Source organism: Microcaecilia unicolor, chromosome 6, assembly GCF_901765095.1.
Source record: "Microcaecilia unicolor chromosome 6, aMicUni1.1, whole genome shotgun sequence".
Lineage (NCBI taxonomy): Eukaryota > Metazoa > Chordata > Amphibia > Gymnophiona > Siphonopidae > Microcaecilia > Microcaecilia unicolor.
In genome coordinates, this window is record NC_044036.1 from 313,196,100 (window position 1) to 313,215,321 (window position 19,222).

Below are 19,222 nucleotides of genomic sequence, written 5' to 3' on the forward strand. Positions count from 1 at the left end.
TGATAAAGTCGAGCCACTGCTTGACCAAAGCGCAACAGCGAATCCGGTGTCTGCCATTCACCCTCCATCAACTCCTGCAAATCCTTGTGATACGGAAAGGTCTGGGGCAGCTGGTGCACCCCTTTTAATAGCGGGTCGCCCTTCCGAGACACCTGAAGAGGAACTCCAGAGAATCTGAGAGCCCAAAGGAACTCCACCAACAAAGTTGGCAAGTCCTGCCGCCTAAAACTCCAAACTGAAGAATTCTCCCCCACAGGCACCTAAATAGGCTCCCCCAGGCTCTCTGCGTCCCAGGAATCTCCCTGATCCGCATCCTCAGAGAACTGGAGCTGTGACCTGAGGGGAAACACCTCCTCCAGGTCCTCCCCAGCTGCAATGCGGGCCTTCTTGGCTCCAAGGGCCTCCCCAGGTGCCCCAAGCAACACTTCCGGGGGCCCTGGTCACCAGGGAATCTCCCACAGCCTCCAAAGGGAGCCCCCTCTTCAAGCAATAAGCCTAATGAATAGAACAAATTTGAGGGAAAAATGAGAAGGGACTGCAGAGCCATCAAGCTTGGTAAGAAGCGACGGTCCCTCTCCCGAGTCCAGCCCCACAGCACTCAAGACCCAAAATGGCAGATGTTCCCGCCAAAATGGAATCGAGTGTGCCACATGCCGGGAGCGCAGTTTCCCCGCGAGAAGCCTCCTTACTCTAAGGAACCTTCCCAGCACTCCCCACCACCAGAACACACGATTCCAAGTCAGCGCTCATCACCGTCTCCGTTTCTTTGCGCACGCGGCAAAGAACGCTGGGCACAGAGACCACCCACTGAGTGGAACAGGGCGCGCACCTACGTGCCTTCTCTGCCTGGGAGGCCATGCCAAACTGTACCAGAGCGCTGTCCAGCCACAAGTTCCCAATGGCAAAAGATGCTCCCTCGCATGATAGTGTGCTGCAACCAGCCCAGAGTGGTTTTTTTTTGTTTTTTTTAAATACTGGCAGTGCTGGGCTCCAAATACAGGCCCGACTCACAGAACTTCTCCCAGGTAAAAGGAGAGCAGGAGGGGGAGAAAGGGGGAAAGGGACCCAGAGACCGGAATATACACCCCCAAAAGCACAGGGGCTGAAGCCCAATAGAAACCTTTTTTTTCTTTTCCTGCTGCTTGTGTATTCTGTTTCTTGCCTCTTTTTTTTTTTTAATCTGTTCCAGGACACCCCTGAAGCAATCCCTTAAATACTATTCTAACTTTTCTTACTAAATGGGACCAAAAATGGCACACCCAACTAAAGAAGAGCAAGGCTGCACAGACTCACCTACCTCTGCTGGTAGACTAAGAAATACTAGCAGGTCAGGGTTGCACAGCCCCTTATATAGGTGTCACTACTCAGTAATTCTCAATCTCCCTTCATTTTGAATGATAAGTTTAAAAGAAAAAAAAAAAATCTGACAGTGGGTATGAGGATGAAAGTCTGTAATAGATTTGTGGTGTGGTGACAGTGTTTTTAAATATAATTCTGGCTTTGGATTTAAGGACTCAGTACATCTGGTAGCGCTACAGAAATGAGAAATAGTTGTAGTAGAAGTATGCATCCATACTTGGGCAAACAAAAATTGTTGATATCAGAGGTCAGACTTTTAAGAGTTACCAACTAGTTTGAGTTTCAGGGTTACCAAATATACAAATTAACTGGGTTCCTGGAACAAATGTATCAACTTTGGCACCATCTATAAGTAGGGTCCTTCTAAAACACATTTGGAGGGGGGGGGGGGGGGAGGAAGTTAACAAGGTGTAATAAGTCTTTGTACCTGGGGTTCATATAAGCTTTGTTATTAGTTCCTGTGCTGGAGGCAATGGGGGCATCGGCTGGTATGTTGAAAAAAATTAAATAAAAAGCCAAGGCATGGATCACAATACCCAGCAGTACTATCAAGTTTCGTCCACACTGTTTCTTCTTGCTTAGCAGGCTAAACAAGCCTCCACCTGTGGAGATAGGGAAAAAGCAAACCACTGAAATTTAGGAAATGAAAAAGCATGGATTCATGAAAACATGTGCATACCTACTTTCCCTGGGGTAATTTTATACAGGCACATGGGTGCATATGTTGCCTTCATAAAATAGGCATAAAATTACCCTTCATAAAATAGTTTACAAAATTATCCTCCAAGGGGAAATTCTATAACTAGCATCTAGATGCCACCACAATTTATTTATTTATTGGGATTTATTAACTGCCTTTATGAACAGATTCGCCTAAGGTGGTGTATAACAAGTACAGTAAATTACAATGTTGTTAACAGCATAACAGTAAAATAACCAAGAATGAACTAAATATAATAAATGAGGTAAACTTGAAAACAGTAAAATGAAACCTAATAATAGAACTACCGTGAAACAGTATCAAAAATATACACATTTAACAGCACTGGAATTTAAATACCAGAGATATAATACAATGTTAGCATAATACTAATGATACACAATAAGAATGCATTAGAACATTCAACTAGCATAGAACTGATGCTAAAGATTTTCAACAATAAGGCTTACCAAATAGCTGAGGGACCAAGAGAAGATATATGATGGGAACAAGATGCGTGGTACAGAGTCAGTTGGGATAATCTGAAGGTTGGCTAAACTCAAGGCAAGCTCTTTGTACAGTTAAGGAAGAAACTGATCTAAGTTACAGTATGTGTAGCAAGCTAGTCCAGGTGCAGAATGAGTGTATAGTCAGTCACCCTTTAGATGCCTAGATGTTGCATGCTGAGTGCTAATTCTATAACGTAATCTGGGCACCAAGATTCTATTACAGAATACTAGCATACATCAGAATCAATGCACCTACACTTAGGTGCGCCCACTTATACCATGTCAATAACAAACATAAGTGGGCATGCCTAAATGCAGCAATTTAGTACATAACTTAAGTTACACACATAAAATGCTGGTCCTACACTTGCTCCTCCCCCCTTGAACATCCTCATTTACATTTATGCACTAAGGGGGTCTTTTACTAAGGCAAGCACCCAATTTTAGCGCACGCTAAAAACGTGAGCGTGCCTTAGTAAAAGACCCCCTAAGTGAATTGCGCATATCATTTACAAAATGGTGCTAAGTGCTACTACTTATGTACTTATACATATAAAAGTGTACACTTACCTATGTAAGTATTGATATTCTATAAATTTACACATACGGGGCCAGATTCTATATATAGCGCCCAGAAAAATCAGTGCGGAAAACATTTCCGCCTAAGCGAAAACGTAGCATAAATCCTGGTACGTAGATTTAGGCGCAGAGGGTCATATTCTACAACAACGCATGTAAAGTTTGGAACGCCGATATACCCATTTCTCCGCGCTTAACCACACCCCTTTTTGCCTGCACACATTAAAATAGTGGAGGAGTGGCCTAGTGGTTAGGGTGGTGGACTTTGGTCCTGAGGAACTGAGTTCGATTCCCGGCACAGGCAGCTCCTTGTGACTCTGGGCAAGTCACTTAACCCTCCATTGCCTGCCACATAGAGCCTGCCATGAGTGGGAAAGCGCGGGGTACAAATGTAATAAAAATAAATAAAAATTTAGGTGCAGTGCATTACAGAATACGTTTAGGGAGTTGTGCACATAAATTCTAATTATTGCCTATTAGTGCATATTGCTCAAATGCTGTTAACAACGCTGATTGGCTTGTTAAGCCAATTAAGCTGCAAGCGTTCATATAGCATATGCTTGGATTTTGGCACAGAACGTTAGGCACACTATATAGAATCCGGGGGACAGTGTGTAAATTTAGGCACCATGTTATAGAATGAGGAGGCAAGTGTACAATTTATTAAGCAAACTGCACAGTTAAGTATATCAACACAAAGAATTCACCACAGCATCAATCTTTGCTGACAGTAAACTGCATTGATTTAAGACTGTAAAAGAGCAGGATACATGCATTTTCTGAGTTAATCATCAGGTTTATGCTAGCAGGGCAGCTTCTCCTGACTGCAATATCCTTGTTTCTGGGTTTGCTGTTGTTAGAAATAAAGTGTCAATAATAACTTTTTAAAATGTGATACCTTTTTATTGGACTAACTATGCTCCTACCATCAATTCCTGAAAGCTAGTCAAGCAATGCAACAGATCAATACAAATAGTATCACTATTTATTTTTGGTTTTTATTTCTGCACATTCAACTGAACACAGACAGCAATTATACCCTATATCCTAGTGTTGGAGGAGAGTTTTCACAGTGTGACAAGTGGAGGAGTGATCCAGTGGTTTGAGTGACAGGTTGTAAATCAGAGAAGCCATGATTCAAACCCTGCATCTCCAGCTGACATTTCTTGTGATATTAGGCAATTCATTTAACCCTCCACTGCCTCATTTACAAACTTAAGCTATCAACTGTACCTGTAACTCACTCTGAGCTCAGGTTCGTTAAAAAAAAAAAATTAAATGGAACTATAAGAGGGAGAAAGGGTGAGAGAAAGCCGGTGTTGTCCTTAGCCCATTTATTGAATGTTTCAAAATATCTCTGTTACGCTTAAACTGAAGATAAAAATTCTGTAAATAAACATGCTGATTTCCCATCCATGAGGACAGTTTGATGGGTAATTAAAATTGTTCTGATAAAACCAAAATATAAATGTATTACCCCTTAATCTCTCCGATGGTCTAACTACTGATACAGAAGTTAAGAAATGGGGTTTCATATCCTTGAGATCTGGGGGTACTTCTATTTTCAGTGTCTTATAAGCTCACTGTTTACTTAATCAGAAAAAACTTGCCTCTATTAATATATTTTCCTCATGAGTATCCTTGCAGCAGACTTTTTGTGGGTGCCTGGAGTAACATCTACTGTAAAGATTCCAATAATTAAATAATTAAAAAGTAAATCATTCCCTCTGGAGAGTCAGATGGTTGTACAATCATCTTTATGACAGAGGAGCACCTTGTACCTGGAATAGCTGGGACCAGACTTCAGCTACTCAAAGGTTTTTCTAGATAATGGGAGTTATGGATAACAGGGGCTTTCTAACAGAAGAATTTCAGATGAGCTTTTCTAGACAAAAGAAAATGGGAATTTTTGGATAAAGGAACTTCAGATATCAGATGCTCTATTGCATAAATACTAACCTAATATTTCCCCTAAACCAATAAAAATACCAGAAAGCCCAATCAGGCTTTTTGCTTGAGCACCGAATCTGTTCACAGAGCCAATGCATGTTCCGTAGACCCCAGAAAAGAAGGTCAGTTCCAAACCTTGAAATCAAACAAAACAACATACATGATTTGATATGTTTTCTTACAGGCACAGACACATAACAATACTAGCGAAAATGTGTTACAATCTGTATCATTCTGCATTCTCATATAGCAGCGTTTCCCAAACTATGCACCGTGGCACCCCAGTGAGCCGCAGCGAATTCACAGATGGGCAGATGGGAGGTTCACAGGCAAGTGCTGGGAAATCAAATATGTCAACATATTTAAACAAAGTTATATGGAGTTCCAGGAAATCTACATGTCTGGGTCAAGTAACCAATCACAGCTCAGTTGTGATTGGTCATGGAGCCTGTCTGGCTCCTAAAAGGGCAATCCTGATTGGAAAGCAAAGAGTGAGGCTCTTGTTTCCAAATCAGGATTGCCCTTTTAGGCGTCAGACAGGCTCCAGTGACAAATCACAACTGAGCTGTGATTGGTAGATTGCCCCAGTCATGTGTGACAGGAAAAAAGCGGCCCTCTGTCAGTGAGAAAGATTTTGTACGTAGCTGACAGAAAAAGATATAAAGGTAAGCACAATTAATCCTGACCCTGTAAGAACGGCAAGTTAAAAGAAAAATCACGAAACCAAGGGGAGGCTTCTGGGTTAGCGACAGGCACCATGTGAGAATCGCTGTCGCTGCCAGGGAGCCGTTCAAACAGAGGGAGAACTGTGGGTGGGGTGGTGGAGGGAAGGAGAGATGCGGCAGGAGGAATAAGGGGCATAAGTGTTGGACATGAGTTGGACAGGGAGGAAGGGGTGAAATCTTGCATATGGGGGTAAAGGGGAGGGTGATAGGCTGAATGGAGAGGGGCCAGAGAGAGAGAAATGTTGCACATAGTGGTGGAGGGGAGAGAAGGTGCATGGGGGAGAGAGGGAGAAATACTGGACATGATGTGTAGCGTGGGGAGGGGGCGGTAGAGACCTGTGTGGAGGCGGGGGTGGGGGGGAGGTGCCACAAAAAATTTCTCAGACACTAAGGGTGCCTTGAACCGAAAATGTTTGGGAACCACTGTCAATATAGTGTTCATACAGATGTAAAATGTACCAATATCTGTACTGTTATTTCTTTTGTGCTTTGTTGAATCCTGTATTACTGATTTGAATAACAGCTTCCATACGTCCTTTCTAAAACAAACACTTAGGATACCGCATACATTTAAGGGGGCTTTAACTGGTTCCCCAAAATTAAAAGAAAATGCACTTCAATTCACACAGATTCAGGGCAAACTTGAGATTTAAACACATATCCCAAGAGTTCGCTTAACTCAAAGTTCTGTGATTTAGTCACCTGCCCACACTTCCTTTTCTAGTTAAAAGTATATGTAGCACCCTGTCTGCAATTCAAGGCAAAGCGGAGTTTCTTCATTAAAAACAGTAAATACACAATTCATATGCCATTTTTCCACTGATATCAGAAATTCTATGGAAATGTGGCATAATGATCTTTAGTTGTCTCCACGTAAAATCCACTGTAAATACATTTTTCCAGGTTTGCATATGATCAGCACTGATATATGAAACTTGTCTCTATTAACTCACTAGGTATAACTTCAGCTAGTCCAGTAATGGCCATTCATACCACTAGACGCCTACTTTGTGGTCTGTGTGCTATAAGTTCCCTTGGCTCCAACCCTCGACTCCTCTTCGCCACACTGAACTCTCTTCTCAAGGTACCTCTGCCCCCAATTCCATCTCTTTCTCCTCAGACCCTAGCTGAGCACTTCCACAATAAAATCTGTAAGATTAACCTTGAATTTTCATCCAAACCCTCCCCACTTCTCTCTCCCTTAGTCCTCACCCCCTACTCTCCTTCCTCTCCTTCTTTTTCCTCCTTCTCTGAAGTGTCTATTGATGAAACTGCCCTTCTTCTTTCCTCCTCTAAATCTACTACCTGTTCCTCTGATCCCATCCCCACTTACCTACTTAAACGCTATCTCTCCTACTATCATCCCAGTCATCTGTCACATCCTTAATCTTTCACTCTCCACTGCAATTGTTCCTATGGCCTTCAAACATGCTGTGGTCACTCCACACCTTAAAAAACCCTCACTTGACCCTACCTGTCCCTCCAACTATCGCCCCATCTACCTTTCCTCTCCAAATTACTGGAACGTGTCGTTCACCGCCGTTGTCTTGACTTTCTTTCTTCGCAACCTATTCTTGACCCACTCCAATCTGGTTTTTGCCCTCTTCACTCTACTGAAACTGCACTTACCAAAGTCTCCAATGACCTGCTACTGGCTAAATCGAGAGGTCTCTATTCTATCCTTATCCTTCTTGACCTATCTGCTGCTTTCGACACTGTTGACCACACTATACTTCTGGATACGCTGTCCTCGCTTGGATTCCAGGGCCCTGTTCTTTCCTGGTTCTCCTCTTACCTCTCGCTTCGTTCTTTCAGTTTTCACTCTGGTGGATCCTCTTCAACTTCCATCCCGCTTTCTGTTGGTGTGCCTCAGGGTTCTGTCCTTGGACCCCTCCTCTTCTCCATCTATACCTCTTCCCTTGGTACCCTGATTTCATCCCATGGCTTCCAGTACCATCTTTACACTGATGATTCTCAGATCTGCATCTCCACCCCTGAAATCTCAACCTCGATCAAGGACAAAATCTCAGCCGGCTTGTCTGACATTGCTGCTTGGATGTCTCAACACCATCTAAAACTCAACATGACCAAAACTGAACTTCTCATTTTTCCCCGTAAACCCACCTCCCCTCTTCCCCCTTCCTCTATCTCTGTTAATGGCTCTCACATCCTCCCTGTCTCCTCGACTCGTATCCTTGGAGTCATCTTTGATTCCTCTCTCTCCTTCTCTGCCCATATTCAACAGATCGCCAAAACCTGTCACTTCTTTATCTACAATATTAGCAAAATTCGTCCCTTCCTTTCTGAATACGCTGCCAGAACCCTTATCCACACCCTTGTCACCTCTCGCTTGGACTATTGCAATTTACTTCTCACTGGTCTTCCGCTCAGCCATCTCTCTCCTCTCCAATCTGTCCAAAATTCTGCGGCATGACTTGTTTTCCGCCAGAATCGTTATACCCATACTAGCCTGCTCCTCAAGTCACTTCACTGGCTCCCTGTCCGCTTCCGCATTCAGTTTAAACTTCTCGTACTGACCTTTAAATGCATCCACTCTGCAGCCCCCCATTACCTCTCCGCTCTCATCTCTCATTCCTCCCCGTGAACGCCGCTCGCTTGACAAATCTCTCTTGTCGTCATCCTTCTCCTCCACTGCTAACTCCAGGCTACGCTCCTTTTCTCTCGCGGCACCTTATGCCTGGAATAGACTTCCTGGATCTATATGTCTAGCTCCATCTCTACCTGTTTTCAAATCTATGCTGAAAACCCATCTTTTCACTGCTGCTTTTAGCTCCTAGCCACAATTGCCCTCCCCTTGTCCCTTCCTCCCTTCTCACCCATTACTTTCCTCACCCATAACTGTCTTGTTTGTCTGTATTACTTAGATTGTAAGCTCTTTTGAGCAGGGACTGTCTCTTTGTATCAGGTGTTCAGCGCTGCGTGCGTCTGGTAGCGCTATACAAATGCTAATAATAATAATAATAAAGTAATATAAGTTACGGTTACAGCCTATTTCCAAGTGGGCAGGCATTTGCATCACTAATGCCACCCTGGACAGTAGTCTCGATGGGCCTAATAACCGAATAGGCACAGAAACCAAAAGGTTAAATCGTGGCCGAGGCAGAATGGCACAGCAGTGTGGGGTAGCTTGTGCCCTGTGTTGCTCCCCTATCAGTGAATAGAAGCTTCTTTTTCTAGTACAGTCTACATGACAGCCTATATTAGAAAAGCAGTCACTGCCACAAAATAAATCATTAACAATTTTAATAAACTAAATGTATTACTGTGTACACTGTTACATTACCTGTGTATGCTATTGAAACACTAAGCAATAACATCCGTTTGGTGATGCACAACTTCAAGGATTTTTCTGAAAAAAAGAAGCAAAGCAAAGATATTTGAACATTTTCTGGAGCCCAGTGTATCCAACAACAAGATACCTTTCAAAATACTAGATGGAATCACATTCAGGCTTATTTTCGAAAGAGAAGGACACCCATCTTTCGACACAAATCGCAAGATGGGCGTCCTTCTCACAGGGTTGCCCAAATCAGCATAATCGAAAGCCGATTTTGGGCGTCCCCAACTGCTTTCCGTCATGGGGACGACCAAAGTTCCCGGGGATGTGTCGGAGGCATGGCGAAGGCTGAACTTGGGTGTGCCTAACACATGGGCGTCCTCGACCCATAATGGAAAAAAAAAGGGCATCCCCTTGGACGACTTTACCTGGTCCTTTTTTTCTTACGACTAAGCCAGAAAAAGGTGCCCAAACTGACCAGATGACCACCGGAGGGAATCAGGGATCACCTCCCCTTACTCCCCCAGTGGTCACTAACCCCCTCCCACCCTCAAAAAAATTTTAAATATTTCTTGCCAGCCTCAAATATCATACCCAGCTCCATCACAGCAGTATGCAGATCCCTGGAGCAATTTTAGTGGGTGCAGTGCACTTCAGGCAGATGGACCCAAGACCATCCCCCTCTACCTGTTACATTTGTGGTGGTAAATGTGAGCCCTTCAAAACCCACCAGAAACCCACTGTATCCACATCTAAGTGCCCCCCTTCACCCATAAGGGCTATGGTAGTGGTGTACAGTTATGGGGAGTGGGATTTGTGGGGCTCAGCACACAAGGTAAGGGAGCTATGTACCTGGGAGCTTTTTCTGAAGTCCACTGCAGTGCCCCCTAGGGTGCCAGGCTGGTGTCCTGGCATGTCTGGGTGACCAGTGCACTATGAATGCTGGCGCCTCCCACGACCAAAGGGCTTGCATTTGGTCATTTATGAGATGGGCGTCCTTAGTTTCCATTATCGCCAAAAATCAGAAACGACCAAGTCTAAGGATGACCATCTCTAGGGACGACCTAAATATCAAGATTTGGGTGTCCCCGACCGCATTATCGAAATGAAAGATGGATGCCCATATTGTTTCGATAATACAGGTTTCCTTGCCCCTTCTCCGGGACGTCCTGCGAGGACGTCCTCAGGAAAACTTGGGCGCCCCTTTCGATTATGCCCCTCAATGTGTCCTAACCTCCCTGTGATTTCAACTGAACTAAACTGGCCTGTTTTCCTACAGGACATAAAAAAAAAATACACGGGGCATTGGTGGCACATAAAAAATGGGTACTCTGCTACCTGTGACAAAATATTTAAAATATTTGGATGAATAATTCTATCATGATAACAGCGGTTGGAAAAGAACAGAGAGAGGGGTATTTCTGAAAGGAAGTTCAAGTCAGAACATCCCAAATGTACATTAATCTCGCATGCATTTTCAAACAGGATACAGCCTGTTTGAAAATATGTGAGATGGACATCCATGTGCTGGAAAAGTCCAGCATGAACATCCAATTTACAAACTGAAGCATCCAAATTTTGAAAAGGGGAAAACAAGGGACATGAATGTCTATAAAGCAGCATTCTTAGAATATGGTCACACAGATGTCCATGCAGAGCAGAGGGGTAGCCTAATGGTTAGTGCAGTGGACTGTAAACCAAGGGATCTAGGTTCCAATCCCACTCTAAGTCTTTTTTATTGTAATTGTGAGCCCTCCAGGAACAGAAAAATACCTACTGCAGCTGAATGTACTCCACTTCAATAACCTTCAGGCTTACAAGGGGGTTGTTTACTAAAGCTTAGCTTGAATTATCTGCAGCAGGTCCCATTTTATTCCTACGGGCCCTGCTGCAAATAACTCGAGCTAAGCTTTAGTAAACAACCCCACAAGTTTCTTATATATATAGGTACAGTAGGTAATTTTCTGTTCTTGGAGAGTTCACAATTAAAAAAAAAAAAAAAAGGAGCTGAAAGAGGATTTGAACTTGGGTCACTTGGCTCAAAGCCCACTGTACTAACCACTAAGATACTCCTCAGACATCTTCCTGCTCCGTTAAGAATGTCCATAATACCTGAAGCTGTCATAGAGCCTGGTATCCCCTTACAGTTTCACTTTCAGGCGAGAGGGAGAGGGACAATAACCACTGGGGGATTAAGGAGTTGTTATGCCTTAATCCCTCCAGTGGGCAGCTGCTCAATCAAAATGCCTTTGTTACCTGGACGTTCCTGAAACAGGCCTAAATAAGGGCATCCTTCTATTTAGACATGGATGTTTCTTCTCCTTTGGTAATTCCTGTTAGTCTAATGTCCAGATTTCAGGCCCTCCTTAGTCCCACCCAAAACACGCCCCCCTTGCAATCTGGATGTACTACAGTGTTGGATGTTCCTATTCTGCCTACTCAATAATTCTCAGTCTCCCTCTGCTGGTAGGAGTGCACATTACCTACTCGACAGGAATGGTCTGGAGCAGACAAAGGAATTGGGATTTGGACGTTCCAAGCACATGGATGTCCATATGCTTCAAAAATGAATGCCATAATGATTTTAAAAGCCAGTTTCCCCAGAGTGAAAACCAAACACTTTCCTATATTAGTGAACTCATGTTTCCAACCGGTGGGTCAATAGTTTTTGGTATGGTCAAGTACTTACTGAAGGCATCCAGAGCTTTCAACATTTTATTTTCTAATGGCCTGGTTAAAAAACAAACAAACAAAACAAACATAAATACTTAAATAAAATCTTCAGAAAATTAAAACTATCAGAAAAGACTTCAACTTATGCTAGAACATGGGGCGGGGATCAGTATTCATCTTCACTTAAGAGAATATGAAGGTAGAATACTCAGCTCCAAGTTACAGGACTTCAGGTGTCCCCCAAAACCACCTGATGGCCTGGGTTTCTGAAAACAACTCCAATTTCAATCACAATTGAGACCGAACCTGAATAAGCATCAGATGCTTGTACCAGGAAAGAGACTGTGGATCCAGGTGCGATGAATAATGGCCCTGTGATGCCTGCATCTCAGCTTTCCTCCTTATTCTTACTCCCAAGTGTGAGGTTGGGATAGGTTCAAAAATGAAAAGGGAAAGAAAATATTTCTACGGAGAAAAACATTCATTCAGGTCAACATTCAAATACACCAAGTCAGAACTGGTTGTGGCATTCAGTGCTACTGTCCAAAGAAGTAATGACACTGAATATACATATTGAGCAGTGATCGCCACTAGCTGTAAGGATAACGGCAATATTAAACTCCTATCCAGATTAGCTATGCATTTTAAAAAAGAAAGAAAAGAAAAAGAAATAAAACTGAATGCTGGGTTAGTGGGAGATAGATGATATTTGAGAAAATAAGTGGGACACAGCCATCTTTGCTTTGTTACTGAAATATGGAGGAGCAGGCTACAGGGTGCCTCATAAGAACATAAGTGCTGTCATATTAGGACAGACCGAAGGGTCCATCAAGCCAGTACCCTGTTTCAAACAGTGGCCAATCCAGGTAACAAGTACCTGGCAAGAACCCAAAACAGTACAATAGATTTTATGCTGCTTATAAGCAGTGGATTTTCCCAAGTCCATCTTAATAATTGCTGATGGACTTTTCTTTTAGGAAAATATCTAAACTTTTTTTAAACCCTGTTAAGCTAACTGCTTTCACCACATTCTCTGGCAACAAATTCCAGAGTTTAATTACAAGCTGAGTGAAGAAATATTTTCTCCAATTTGTTTTAAATTTAATACTTTGTAGCTTGATTGCATGCCCCCTAGTCCTAGTATTTTTGGAAAGAGTAAACAAGATATCATGTTTACCCGTTGCACTCCACTCATTATTTTATTTATCTCTATCATATCTTCCCTCAGCCGTCTTTTTTCTAAGCTGAACAGCCCTAGCCGCTTCAGGTTCACAATATTTCTCCTCCTCCATATTTCTCTGTCTTCATCTGTTGGTTCACAGACACAACCTATAGGTTATTGGACTGGTCTGGTGAAAAAATTTTCAGTAGCAACTAATTTTTTCTTTGTAATTTTATGGAAGGTGGAATATTAAGTTTTAATAAGTATACCTTAGAGAAATTATTCCTATTCACATAAAATAAGAAAAATTTATTTTATTGCTAATTAACATTTATGGTTCCCAGAATGGTTATATTAGAAACATGCTAGCACACAAGAACACACTATTTCATGGTTGAATGTGTAACTCAGTAGGAGGAATGGCCTAGTGGTTAGGGTGGTGGACTTTGGTCCTGGGGAACTGAGTTCAATTCCCATTTCAGGCACAGGCAGCTCCTTGTGACTCTGGGCAAGTCACTTAACCCTCCATTGCCCCATGTAAGCTGCATTGAGCCTGCCATGAGTGGGAAAGCGCGGGGTACAAATGTAACAAAAAAAAGAAATAAAAACAAGTGATGACAAATAAAATTAAGATCCTTGGATATGATGGACCTTGTTTGGCAAACTGTAAACAACCTTGCAATACAGAGAATGACAGGAAGGGAAACTGGACTGCTCTGGTGGGACTCAAGGAAGAAGGTTAGAACTAATTCCTGGACCTAGAGAATGGAATCAATCACTATCTCACATTCGGGTAACAGTTGACACAGCAGTTTTTAAAGAAACTACTAAAGAGCCATATATTTACCCTGGCTTTTGGGGATATTTTATTTGACATGTTGACATAAATTTAGTTACCTCCAAGTACAAGCACAGATTTTTGTAAAAGATTTAGTTTTAATTTTGGTAGCTTGGCTTTTTGTTTTGTATGTTTATTTTGATGCACTGTAGTATGTTTTTATTGAATTATGTTAGCCTTTGAATGGTAGCCTTAATCATTCCCACAATAAGAAATTCCCTAATCCGTTTGTCTTTCTCAAATAGATTGTAAGCTCTGTTGAGCAAGGACTGTCTCATATGTGTTTAGTGTACAGCGCTGCGTACATTTAGTAGCGCTATAGAAATGATAAATAGTAATAGTAGAAGCTGCCTGACCCTTCCTCACCTCTCCAAAAAGGACAAACAATCTGGATTTTCAAAAGGCGTTTGACAAAGTACCTCATAAAAGACTCCAGAAGAAATTGGAGAGTCATGGGATAGGAGGTAGGGTCCTATTGTGGATTAAAAACTGGTTAAAGGATAGAAAACAGAGTAGGGTTAAGCTGTCAGTATTCTCAATGGAGAAGGGTAGAGAGTGGGGTTCCTCAGGGGTCTGTGCTGGGACCGCTGCTTTTTAACATATTTATAAATGATTTCGAGATGGGAGTAACTAGTGAGGTAATTAAATTTGCTGACAACATAAAGTTATTCAAAGTTGTTAAATCGCGAGAGGATTGTGAAAAATTACAAGAGGACCTTACGAGACTGGGAGACTGGGCGTCTAAATGGCAGATGACGTTTAATGTGAGCAAGTGCAAAGTGATGCATGTGGAAAAGAGGAGACCGAATAGCTATGTAACGCAAGGTTCCACATTAGGAGTCACCGATCTCGGTGTCATTGTTGATGTTACATTGAAATGCTCTGTTCAGTTTGCTGCGGCAGCTAAGAAAGCAAATAGAATGTTATGTATTACTAGGAAAGGAATGGAAAACAAAATGAGGATGTTATAATGCCTTTGTATCGGTCCATGGTGCGACCGAGATCTGTATACCAAGCCTTTCTTGGCCATTCCAACACTATGAGGACCACCCATTCAGAATAAGAAGCAATATTTCAAAGTGCCTGGCCTAATAATGGCTATGGCAAAAAGACCAATAGGGATGGGCTGGAATGTAAATTTTAAGGGGCTTCGATGTTAGCTTCAGAACTTAGTACAAGAACAGTGCTGGGCAGACTTCTATGGTCTATGCCCTGAGAATGGCAAGGACAAATCAAACCAAACTCGGGTATACATATAAAGTATCACATACCATGTAAAATGAGTTTATCTTGTTGGGCAGACTGGATGAACCGTACAAATCTTTATCTGCCATCATTTACCACGTTACTATGACTTACAGCAAATTCTTTGATCAATCAGTGTGCTTCTGTTAGAGAAGCAGGTCTTTGGAAGTTTCAATGATCTCAGAGAACCTTGAGCTCCCCATGGGAAAAAGAAAAAGCAATGTAACAGTTTTGTTATCCACCAAGAGGGCATAAAACTTCTAATTCAATTGTGTCACAATTCTGTTGAAAATGGTGGCTCTCCGGATGTTCAGGATATCCACAATGAATATTTAGATATTTGAGCTACTACTGAAAAATAAATAAATACAAATGAGATAGATTTGTATACAGTGAAGGTTGTGCATATAGATCTCTTTCATGTATATTCATTGAAAATACTGCAAAGACCTGACTGGCCAGTTGGACTCTAGGATTGGGTTTAGAACTACTGGTTTACAGCAGTGTTTCCCTTCAAGCCAGGCACTCCCTAAGTCAAACAAATTTCAACTGAGCAACCCCGAGCTCTGATCAGCTCTGGAAGATGTACACTTTAAAAACTGACATATTCTAATCACAAAATAGAAAATAAAATTATTTTATTTACTTTTGTTGTCTGGTCATTTTATTTTTCTAATCATGTTGGTCCCAGTATCTTCTGTGTCAGGGTCTCCTAACCATTTGACAATTCTCTTCCCATGTACATCATCCATCTCCCTTCTCTGAGTCCCTATTTTTCCCCATTCCCAGTATTTACACTGTCTCTCTCCCCCCCCCAGCCAGGCAGCACCTCTCGTGTGTGTCTCCCCCCCCTACACCATGCAACATCTCCTGTTTTTGTGTGTGTGTGTCCAGCAAATCAGCATCTCCAATGTGTCTCCCCCCCCCCCCGACATACATCATCTCCTATCTCCCCCTCCCCATAGCATTCATCATTTCCTCTGTCTCCTTCCGCATCAAACAGCATCTCCTCTGTGTCTCTTCCTCCCATGCCATGCAGCATCTTCTCTCAGTCTCTCCCCCTCTTGCCATGAAACATCTCCTCTGCCCTCTTCCCCCCTCCTGCCATGCATCTCCTCTGCTCTCTGTCTCCCCCTTCTCTGTCTCTCCCCACCATGCCATGCAGCATCTCCTCTCCATCTCTCCCCCTCCTGCTATGCACCATCTTCTATCTCTCCCCTTCCAGCCATGCAGCATCTCTTCTGCCCTCTGCTTCCCTCCTCCTGCCATGCAGCATCTCCTCTGCCCTCTGCCTCCCCCCCCTCCTGTCATGCAGCATCTTCTCTGTCTCTCCCCACCATGCCATGCAGAATCTCCTCTCCTCTCTGTCTTTCCCTACCATGCAGCATCTTCTGTCTCTCCCCCACACGATGCAGTAACCCCTCTCTGCCTCTCTCCAACACCATGCAGAATCTCCTCTCTTCCTCCCATTCCATGCAGCATCATCTCTCTGTTCTCCCTCCCACGACATGCAACATCTCCTCTCTGTCTCTCCCTCCCATGCCATGCAGCATCTTCTCTCTGTCTCTCCCTCCCATGCAGCAGCATCTCTCTGTCTCTCCCTCCCATGCATCTCCTCTCTCTCCCTCTCACGCCATGCAGCATCTCCTCTCTGTCTCCCCAACCAAACCATGCAGCATTTTCTCTCCGTGTCCCCTCACCCACACATCACGCAACATCTCCTCTGTCTCTCCCTCTCATGCCGTGCAGCATTCTCCTCTCTGTCTCTCCCTCCCATGCCATGCAGCATCTCCTCTGTCTCCCCACGCATGCCATGCAGCATTTCCTCTGTGTCCCCCCTCCCCTGCACATCATGCAACATCTCCGTCTCTCTCTCCCATGCCATGCAGCATTTCCTCTGTCTCCCCCTCAACATGCCGAGCAGCATCTCCTCTGCTCTCTGCCTGCACCCCTCCTGCCATGCAGCATCTCCTCTGCCTGCACCCCTCCTGCCATATAGCATCTCTTCTGTCTCCCCCTCCCCCCACTATCCAACACTAGCCCTCTATTTTTCTCTCCCCCCTGCCCTGGCCATTCAGGATCCCATCTCTGTCTCTCTCTCTACACCTCTCATCCAATATTTCCCTACTATCTCTCTCCCACCACCTTCAGCATTGTCCCATTTCTCCCTCCTCCCCCCATATCTAGCATCACCTCTCTGTCTCTTTCTCCTCCAACCATTGTCCTGCCTCTCTTTCCTCCCATCCCCCATTATCCAGCATCACCTCATTTCTTTCCCTCTCCCCACCATTCCACATTGCTCCACCTCTCTCTGGTCTCTCTATCACCTCCCCCCTCCCCCCATCAACCATCTTTCTCTCTCTCTCTCTCTCCTTCTCCCTCTATTATTAATGCCCCATCTCTCTCTTTCCTATCCCACTCCCAGTCACTCATTCCGTCACCGAAACCTCTATCCACCCCTCCACTCGCTGCTGCCTTCCCCTCTTTGTTGCCACTTGCTTGCCTGCAGAGCTGTTGCCTTCCTGTGCAGAGGCACAAGGAAACAGAAACTGCGCTCTTCCCCTCCCTGACACCTACCTGTTCTCTCACCCGCTGTCTCCCTGACAATATGGCTACACGCTGCAAGCAAACTGAACTGAGGTACAGGGCCATAGCGTTGTGTACGCCACTGGCAGCTCTTATTGGTCCTGCCCACTATGATGTAGCTTTCTGTTTTGGAAGAGCAGGACCGACAAGAGATGCCAGTGGTAAACACAAGTCTATGGCCCTGTGCCTCATTTTGGTTTGCTTGCAGTATGTGAGAAAAGGGTAAGACATAGAGTCTATTTCTTGGTGCCACTGCAGACATGGGAAGGCAGTGGCCCTGAAGGTGAGTGGTGGCAGGGAGGGGAAGGCAGTGGTTGGGCACCCACTGGGTGTCATGTACACCCCTGCTGATGTCTCACGTGCCCTTTGGGTATGTGTACCGTGTGTTAGAAACCTATGGTCTAAAGGGTACTATAACCTACATGACTAAATACAAGCAAGATTTTTACTCTGCTACCTTTCTGTGCAGTAGGCACAAAGTTGCACAAAAATGGATGACATAGCAGGAGGACACTTGAGCTATTGATAGAGAAACAGCAGTGTGTGCTGCACTGGAAAACTTACACGTTGATTTCAGCATTTGTGCTATCTTCCAAGATGGCATCTTCCTCCAATGAGGCTGGAGAATCTGGCTTCCTGATAAGGAAGAAAAGAACAGTTCCTACCAGGCTGATCACTGTCAGAGCGATAAAAACTGTCCGGCGGTCAGCATCTAAACAAAAAAAAAGAAAGTAAAAAGGCCTTTACACGTGGCTTTAAGTATCGTGCAAGGTGTGCACGGAGGACAATATCAGGCTTATTTTCGAAAGAGAAGGGCGCCCATCTTTCGACACAAATCGGGAGATGGGCGTCCTCTCAGGGTCACCCAAATCGGCATAATCGAAAGCCGATTTTGGGCGTCCCCAACTGCTTCCCATCGCGGGGATGACCAAAGTTCCCGGGGGCGTGTCGGAAGCATAGCGAGGGTGGGACTGGGGCATGCCTAACAGATGGGCGTCCTCGAGCGATAATGGAAAAAGAGAAGGGCGTCCCTGACAAGCAATTTGCCGACTTTACTTGGTCCATTTTTTCTTACGACCAAGCCTCAAAAAGGTGCGCGAACTGACCAGATGACCACTGGAGGGAATCGGGGATGACCTCCTCTAACTCCCCCAGTGGTGACTAACCGCCTCCCACCCTGAAAAAAAAACAACTTTAAAAACTTTTTTTGACAGCCTTGAAATGTCATACTCAGGTCCATCGCAGCAGTATGCAGGTCCCTGGGAGGGAACGTACGTGTGTGTCAGCGGAGCATAGCGAAGGCATGGACGTCCTTCTTTCAAACATTTTGGACGTCCTGAACTGCCCCCACACACACACACATAGGGACGGCTCTGCACTGGCTTCCCCTCCTTAGGAAGGAAATCGTGTGCAGTGAGCAGCTCATTTGCATTCAATTTCCTTCATGCATGCCCGTTCCTTTCCAAATCGCTAAGGGATTGCTAAGGGAAGGGCGTTTTCCGTTCAGTTAGTGCATCAGTTAGTCCACTGCAGTGCCCCCTAGGGTGCCCGGTTGGTGTCCTGGCATGTCAGGGGGACCAGTGCACTACGAATGCTGG

The 19,222-nt window shown here is 44.2% G+C and overlaps 1 protein-coding gene across 5 annotated transcripts in view; it reads right to left on the reverse strand.

Annotated features, from left to right (window-relative positions):
- The window catches only part of MFSD11 (major facilitator superfamily domain containing 11), a 73,778-nt gene that overhangs the window by 24,033 nt on the left and 30,523 nt on the right, over positions 1-19,222 (reverse strand). For all 5 annotated transcript variants that reach the window (XM_030208159.1, XM_030208158.1, XM_030208157.1 and 2 more), the window contains 5 exons: positions 18,189-18,336; positions 11,810-11,850; positions 9,127-9,192; positions 5,107-5,232; positions 1,787-1,961 (listed from right to left, as the gene is read on the reverse strand). In XM_030208159.1, coding sequence (XP_030064019.1) covers positions 1,787-1,961; positions 5,107-5,232; positions 9,127-9,192; positions 11,810-11,850; positions 18,189-18,336 — 556 coding nt within the window. The remainder of the gene's footprint in view (positions 1-1,786; positions 1,962-5,106; positions 5,233-9,126; positions 9,193-11,809; positions 11,851-18,188; positions 18,337-19,222) is intronic.